The sequence below is a fragment of the Rattus rattus genome, chromosome 10 (assembly GCF_011064425.1).
Source record: "Rattus rattus isolate New Zealand chromosome 10, Rrattus_CSIRO_v1, whole genome shotgun sequence".
NCBI classification, from domain to species: Eukaryota; Metazoa; Chordata; class Mammalia; order Rodentia; family Muridae; genus Rattus; species Rattus rattus.
In genome coordinates, this window is record NC_046163.1 from 8,018,005 (window position 1) to 8,025,898 (window position 7,894).

Here is a 7,894-nt window from a genome sequence, read left to right on the forward strand (position 1 = left end):
CCTGCTGCCTGCAGATCCAGATGTAGAACTCTTAGCTCCTTTTCCAGCACCATGTCTGCCTACACACTACCATACTTTCTACCATGATTACAATGAATTAAACTTCTATAAGCCATTTAGATGTTTTCCTTTAGAAGAGTTGCCGTGGTCACAGCGTCTCATTACAATAAGGCCCTCCTAAGACACTGGGTTATAGGCATGTGCCCTCAGGTCTGGTTCAGCTTAGTCTGCAGCTTCTTCATACGTTTTAACCTACTGGGTTAATGTCACCATCCTTTGCTTCTGCTTCTGTGTTCTCAGCCATTTCTTTCTGGCCCTTCTCTGCACCTCAATCACCCTACTATTTGCACAGTCTCAGGGAACAACCCATACACAAGGCCAGTGTTCCTACACATCCCACACCACTCCACTCTTTAAGACATGCCCTTCTGGTCACATGACTGACCTCCTAAATAGAATGAAAGTGCTTCACTTCAAGATGCCATGTCTCCTAACCATATTTTTCTAACCATATTCTTCTAATCATTCACTCTTTAAACTAGAATTGGGACTGTCCTTTTAGCTTTAAGAGTCTCCTACCCAGTATTTTCAGAAGCAACTGAAGACCCATGTTGCTCAGGCCCAATTAGAATGAGTCTTAAGTCATGGAAAGTTCCTTCCAACTTCTACAGCACTTTTGATTGTATTTTACATATATTGTCTTTATCTTAGAATTCTTATTTGCCTAAATAGAGTAATTAAGCATCCTAACCCACAAGAAATTAGCAAGACCTGTTCCCTAAGGGTCAAAGCCTCTACTGACCTGGTCGTAGGTAGAGGTCAGTGGGAGCAGCAGTGATCCTTTCACGCTCACGCTCACGTTCACGTTCGCGTTCGCGCTCACGCTCACGCTCTCGCTCTCTCTCTCGCTCCTTCTCCCTTTCCCGCTCTCGTTCTCTCTCAGCACTTGCAGCTGCTGCAAGGTGTGTCGGGTGTCCTGTAAAACACGAGTCTGCAACTTAAGATAAAACCGCCAGTCTAACATGTTACATATGTAAATGACTGAAAGTTGCAAAAAAACAAAAAAAAACACAACCTCCAAATATGGACATATGAAATTTATTTAACAAACTCTGGATAGCAAATGGGGCACTTGTGGAGAATCTAGTTATAGGAATATGTTAAGTGAAAAGCAGAATGGGAGAAAGATGCCCAGAATTCTTCTGCAGACTACATCACTTTTGTCTGAGAAACAGACAGTGTTATCTTACATGTAAATGCTCTCCCTAGAAAAATCATTGACTTCTTTTCTGGAACATTACTTCCCTTTTCTTCTAGAACAAGCCAGATATGTTATCATGGAGCATCTTACCTGGAGACAAAGAAGCAGCATTGTATGGCCTCGGAGGGAAAGTAATCTGTGTACCAGGGATATAAGTGATTCTGTCCATGGGAGGAGTGCTTGTTCCCCCTGCATGAGGCACTAAAATTGTTGGAGGCATATTGGTCAGGTCAATGATTCCTATCCAAAGACAAATACAGTTTATTTATGTTAGGCATTACTATAAACTGACACCTAACTCCAGAAGTATACATGGGTTTCCCTTTTGTCTCTTTATGACACACTGATAATTTGCATTCGGTATAAAGAAAAAGGTTTTAAACATTATCATTGCTTCTTAAGACCCTTTCTAAACCTAAACAAGATATGAAAACACTGCGCTCTACAGAAGTAGCCTCAGGTATGGGCATCTTAAAGAAGCCATGGCCTTCAAGCTCTTCCACGATTATATGGCTTATTTGATGTCACTAGAAGATATCATCTCAATCGTTATTTTATTTGCTTTCAAGGGTAAAAGTCTACACAGGCAAGTATAAACTTCTTGTATGTCTTTCCATCATTCATTTAACAAGTACCGGCAAATGTGAAAAGTTTTACACACCTCTTGTAGCTGGATAAGGGAGACCCAGTGGCTGCTCTCGTGGGGACAGTCCCCTGGCAACGTCAGGGCGCAAATTCACTTGCATCTGCTGTGAGGTAATGTAATCATTTAGGATTGTCTGTCTTGTATTCTCCATTGCATAAAGCTGGTACTGACTTGGGTATCCTGGGGTTGATCTGTTTATCTCCTTGAACACAGGATTTAACTCCATTGCATTTCCGGTGCTCCTTCAATCCTCTAACTCAAATTGTATTTTTCCTTTCTCGACTCTTGCTCCTTTTAAAAAAAAAAAAATCAAACCCCTTCCTAAGAGTGAACCACACACCTGAGTCTATACTTGGCTATTGAGATTGCCTTTGCCACTGCAATTAATACAAAAACTTTATTAATACAAACTTTATTAATACAAAACTTTATTGGGCATTCACCTGCTTAACCTTTAGACGAGGGGGGCAAGAAGCAGTCAAATTTTGCCAAAATATCACAAGAACAGTCTCTAGGCCACACACTCAACACTCTCTCTCCTCTGAAACCTCTAAGCCAGATCTCACAGTTTAAATCCGCTGTACACCACTGGTTTTCAAGTTCCTACTAGGATCGTCCATTAGGTATAATTAAAGCATTCGGGAGATGGTTTCCAAACCAAAGTTCCCAAATCCACCTCTCTCCCAACAACGATGGTCAGGCATCATTGGAACACCTACCCGGGACCAATTTCTACCTTACTTAGGCTAACATGAAGGAAAAACATTTATGGGTCTGGCCTGCAGTTTCAGAGGTTCAACTTATTCTCTCATGGTGGGAAGCACAGAAGTGGACACTGGAGAAGGAACTGGGGATCCCACATCTTGATCCTTAGCTAGCAGAAGAAGTATGTGCCACTGGACATAGCTTTTGAGCATGGGGGACCTTAAAGCCTGTCCCCACAGTGACACACTTCCCTCCATTAAGGCTACACCTACTCTGGACAAGGCCACACTTCCTAGTAGTGCCACTCTCATAGGTCAAGCATTCAAATGCTTGAGTTTCGGGGACCATTCCTATTCAAATCACCACATCCCTTTACGGCTGAAGAAACTTGTGTGTGTGTGTGTGTGTGTGTGTGTGTGTGGTACATAAGAGATGTGTGTTTGATGATGTGTTTGTGTATGTGTGTGTCACCTGCTCTCTCTCTTTCTCTCTCTCCCTCCCTCCCTCTCTCCCTCCCTCCCTCCCTCTCTCTCACACACACACACATTCACATATGGACACAGACAGAGAAATACACACACACACACACACACACATACACACACACACACCACATGAACATATACATCACACACGAGTGGTGCACACACAGCTAAAAATAAATTAAGGGAGTTCTTTCCTTGATGCAGGATTGACTAAGTAATCATGGACAGTGAGCTAAGAACTCTAGACTCCACAGGAAGAAGATGATTAAAAACCACAGACGTTGCCATGGGCAGAGGAGACAGGAGTTCACCCCAGGCTATCTCCTGGCAACCATTTGACAAGGAGCTGCACTTGACTTTGAATTGCAGGCAAGGCAGCAAACACTTGGGAATCCTTTGCAAGAGAACTTTAATCAAGCTTTTACCTAGGTGCCCGAGAGAAGCCCAGATTTATTAATAGAAATTAAATACAATTTCAGACACCCCAAGAGGGACCAATTCCCTAGCCTGGCTAGTTATGAAGCTGTGTTCTGTATGGAAAGCAGTTTACTTTCATTTTCTTTTTTTCTTATTTTTATTAACACTTACTTATATAATAGTGTGTGTGTGTGTGTGTGTGTGTGTGTGTGTGTGTGTGTCCACTGAGTGTGATGGCTCATGTGTAGGTCAGAGGATGATTTGAGTCAGTAAATTCCTTCTTCTTCCATCATTTGGGTCCTGGGGTTTGAAACTCAGGTCGTCAGGTTTGGCGGCAGACTCCTTTTACCACTAAATCACCCTATGCCCTATGCCAAGGAAGAGCTTGCTAACTTTATCTGCCAATGACTCCTATCCCAGAGACCAGAGGCTAAGGAACCTAAAGTGCTCTCTGGAATAGAGCTGACCTAAATCTCACCATTGCCCTGCCTTGATTTTTTATGGCTCATGGACACAGATACCACAGCACAGGGAGTGGAATCTGGGCTATACATTGGCATCATAGCAGCTTGAAAACCGGCCCTCCCTACCTGAGAGAGTCAGCGTGTTTGGAAGCACTTTGGCCTTTTTTTTTTTTTTTTTTTTTTGGTTCTTTTTTTTTTCGGAGCTGGGACCGAACCCAGGGCCTTGGCGCTTCCTAGGTGCCGTCACCACTGAGCTAAATCCCCAGCCCTGGCCTTTTCTAAGATCCAGCTGAGGCTGAAAGCCACTAACTTGGAGGAGCTTTGAGGACTAAGATGAACTACAGAAACCATCGCTCTGTGAAACACACACTGAGGTTTTTACAGTTGTTTTGGAGTCAAGAGTCTCTCAGTGTAGTCCTGACTGGCTTGTAACTCCTCGATAACTCCCGGCTGGTCTTGAACTCTCAGATATCTGCCTGCCTCGGCCTCCCAAGTCCTGGGATTAAAGTGTGTGCCACCATGCCTGGGTCCGCCGAAGCTCTTACATTTACTTTCTGTTAGTCAATAAATGCCCCAGTTATTTTTTGACAATGAGAATGTCACTAAGTTGTCTTTTAAAGCTTTCAATGCTCTGCAAATTCACCGGTAGATTTTCCTTGGTTCTTTTTCCCAACCTCTCCCTTTTGTTTTTTTTTTAGCGTAAAAATCTTTCTTGTTTGTATTCCAGAGGTAACTCTTTGATAGCCTGGGGTGTGCCTATTCAGACTTTCCTCGCTGCTGTTCAATACACAGAGACACAGATCATGTATGTGTACATGTTTGTGATGGTGTGTATGGAGATGTATGCATGTATGCATGTGTGTGCATATGTTTGGAGGCCAGAGGGACCTTTAGTGGTTGTTCTCAGGATGATGTCCAGCTTTATATTTTGAGACAGGATCTCTTTATTGAATGTGGAGCTCACCTATTCAGCTAGGCTGGCTGACCAGTGAGCCCCAGGGATCCCCTCTCCATTTCCTCAGCTGCTGAGTTACATGATGTATCACCAGGCCTGGCTGGTTTTTTTTTTTTTACATGAGTTTTAGGGATACTCAGGTCTCAAGTTGGGTAGGGCACACACCCTGATCCCAGCACTCAGGGGAGGCAGAGGCAGAGGCAGAGGCAGAGGCAGAGGCAGAGGCAGAGGCAGAGGCAGAGGTAGAGGCAGAGGAGAGACACAGAGGCAGAGAGGCAGAGAGGCAGAGGCAGAGAGGCAGAGAGGCAGAGAGGCAGAGAAGAGAGGCAGAGAGGCAGAGAGGAGGAGAGGCAGAGGCAGAGACAGAGAGGCAGAAAGGCAGAGAGGCAGAGAGGTAGAGAGGCAGAGAGGCAGAGAGGCAGAGAGGAGAGGCAGAGAGGTAGAGAGGCAGAGAGGCAGAGAGGCAGAGAGAGAGGCAGAGAGGCAGAGAGGCAGAGAGGCAGAGAGGCAGAGAGGCAGAGAGGCAGAGAGGCAGAGAGGCAGAGAGGCAGAGAGGCAGAGAGGCAGAGAGAAGGGAGAGAGAGAGAGAGGCAGAGAGGCATAGGGAGAGGCAGAGAGAGAGAAGCAGAGGAGGTGTCAGATATGCAGAGGTAGAGAGAGAGAGGCAGAGAGGCAGAGAAGCAGAGAGGAAGAGGGGACAGGGGTAAGGGGAGAAAAAGAAAGAGAAACAGAGAAGGGAAGCAGAGAGGGGAAGAGAGAGGAGAGAGGAGAGGCAGAGAGGCAGAGAGGCAGAGAGGCAGAGAGGCAGAGGGCAGAGAGAGGCAGAGGAGCAGAGAGGCAGAGAGGCAGAGGCAGAGAGAGGCAGAGGCAGAGGCAGAGAGGCAGAGAGCACAGAGAGAGAGAGAGAGAGAGAGAGAGGGAGAGAGGCAGAGGGAGAGGCAGAGGCAGAGAGGCAGAGAGAGAGAGAGAGAGAGAGAGACAGAGAGAGAGAGAGACAGAGAGAGAGGGAGAGGCAGAGAGGCAGAGAGGCAGAGAGGGCAGAGGCAGAGTGGATCTCTGTGAGTTCAAGGTCTGCCTTTTGGTCTGCATGCAGAATGAGTTCCAGGATAGCCAGAGTTACAGACAGAGAAACAAAAATAAACAAAACGAGCAAAAAAAGCACCAAATCCCAAAACAACAACAACAACAGCAGTCAGGCCCTCATGCTCAGGTGACATGGTCAGTCCTGCTTTCTTCTGACTGAGCAGTCCCCCAGCCCTTTGGCTCTTGAACATACATTTTAGTCAGCCAGTCAACCATAATCTTGCTTGATGTGTGACCTAATCTGAAAAAATACCATCTATACACATTTTTCATCAAGCCTCTGGGCTGTTAGCATTGTATCAACATTGAACAAGGCCGCTTTTGGGTAAGAGATGCGCCAAGCCTTTCTCTAATTCTGAAATAACCAGGTAGTACACTAACACTGTTAGCCCATTGTCAACAGCTTAAACTATCATCAAAAAACAGGAAATGCTGAGAGATGATATAGTGGTTAAGAGCACACATCACTCTTAGGGGAAGACCTGAGTTTGGTTCCCAGCACCCACATCGACTAATTCACAACCACCTGCATCTCTTAGTTCTAAGGGAGCCACATGACTAGGTCCCAGGTCCCTATTCTCCTATTCTCTCTCTCTCTCTCTCTCTCACACACACACACACACACACACACACACAACTAAAAGTTAAATAAGTCTTTAAATTATTTTTTTAAATAACAAAACTATGGAGAAAATGTGGTACCAAATAAACTGCAAGAAAAGACACCTAGAGTGTTTTTTTGTTGTTGTTGTTTGGCCCACTGAAAATATGTTTGAAGATTCATATTTTCTACTGTGCATTATCTGTGAAACTAATTTCCAAGCAGTCTGGTATTGATTTTGAGGGGTTACTTAACACGCTTGAGCAAGTTGGCAAATTTACAAATATTAAATCTGTAAACAGAGGAGATTGATCACTTAGTTTGATCAGCATGGTGACATGGGGGTTGGGGAGGGATTGACTGGAAGGAATTGAATTATGGCTGGAGAGATGACTCATCCATTAAGAGTCCTTGCTGCTCTTATAAAAGACCTGAATTTGATTTCTAAAACCCCAGCTACTCTGGCTTCAAAGGGGATCTGATGCCCCCTTCTGGCTGCCAAAGGCATTTCATGTATATACGCATACCCCACGCGGTACGAATTTTAAAAAAATTGTAAAAATTTGATCAGGATCGTATGGGATGTCTTTTTCTTGATACGGCACGCATGTAGGCTGTAGGAGGTCAACTATTTTCACCTTTTTTGTTTGTTTGTTTTTTATTATTTTTGAGACAGGGATTCCCCCGTGTATCCCTGGCCGTCCTCTGAAACTGCTCTTGTCATGCTAGGATTAAAGGCTCAGGCTACTACTAGTCCGGCCCACTCTGTTTCTTCTGAGTCGGGAGTCTCCTGGTCTGGGACTCACTTCAAGTAGGCTAGACTGTCTGGCTAGTGAGACGCAGGGATCCTTCCTGCCTCTGTCTCCTCAGAGCTGAAATTCTAAGTGTACGCGACCACCCAGCTTTGAAAACGTGGTTCTGGGAATTGAACTCTGGTCCTCACACTTGCAAGGCAAGCACTCCTTCCTGCCGAGCCATCTTTCCAGCCTGTCACACCCCACCCACCTCACCTCTGTTTACATTGCTGACTTGTATCACGGGCCACTTGCCTCGTCTGACTGTGGGACCCATGGTCTTGAACCCTGGGGATGGCCAGTTACAAGCTACGTGCCCTGGTTGAAAAATCAAGTTAAGAAACCTTTTTGTATTATATCGGCCCAGGGAATTGGGTGGAATGAGTGTTTAGGGCAGAGCAAAGGAAGGAACTGTGTTTGTGACTGTGTTACAGGCCTGAGTGAGTGTGAATGTGGTCCAGAGGAGGTTGGAGGACCACTTAA

At 45.2% G+C, this 7,894-nt stretch overlaps 1 protein-coding gene across 1 annotated transcript; it reads right to left on the bottom strand.

Annotated features, from left to right (window-relative positions):
• Positions 1-552: 552 nt before the first annotated feature.
• LOC116911192 (nuclear receptor corepressor 1-like) lies at positions 553-2,092 on the bottom strand. The gene is made up of 3 exons (XM_032915062.1): positions 1,923-2,092; positions 1,352-1,501; positions 553-976 (listed from the first exon to the last, which is right to left on the bottom strand). The coding sequence occupies exons 1-3, from the start codon at positions 2,056-2,058 to the stop codon at positions 795-797; spliced, it is 468 nt and encodes a 155-aa protein (XP_032770953.1). The 5' UTR covers positions 2,059-2,092; the 3' UTR covers positions 553-794.
• Between the last annotated feature and the right edge of the window lie 5,802 nt (positions 2,093-7,894).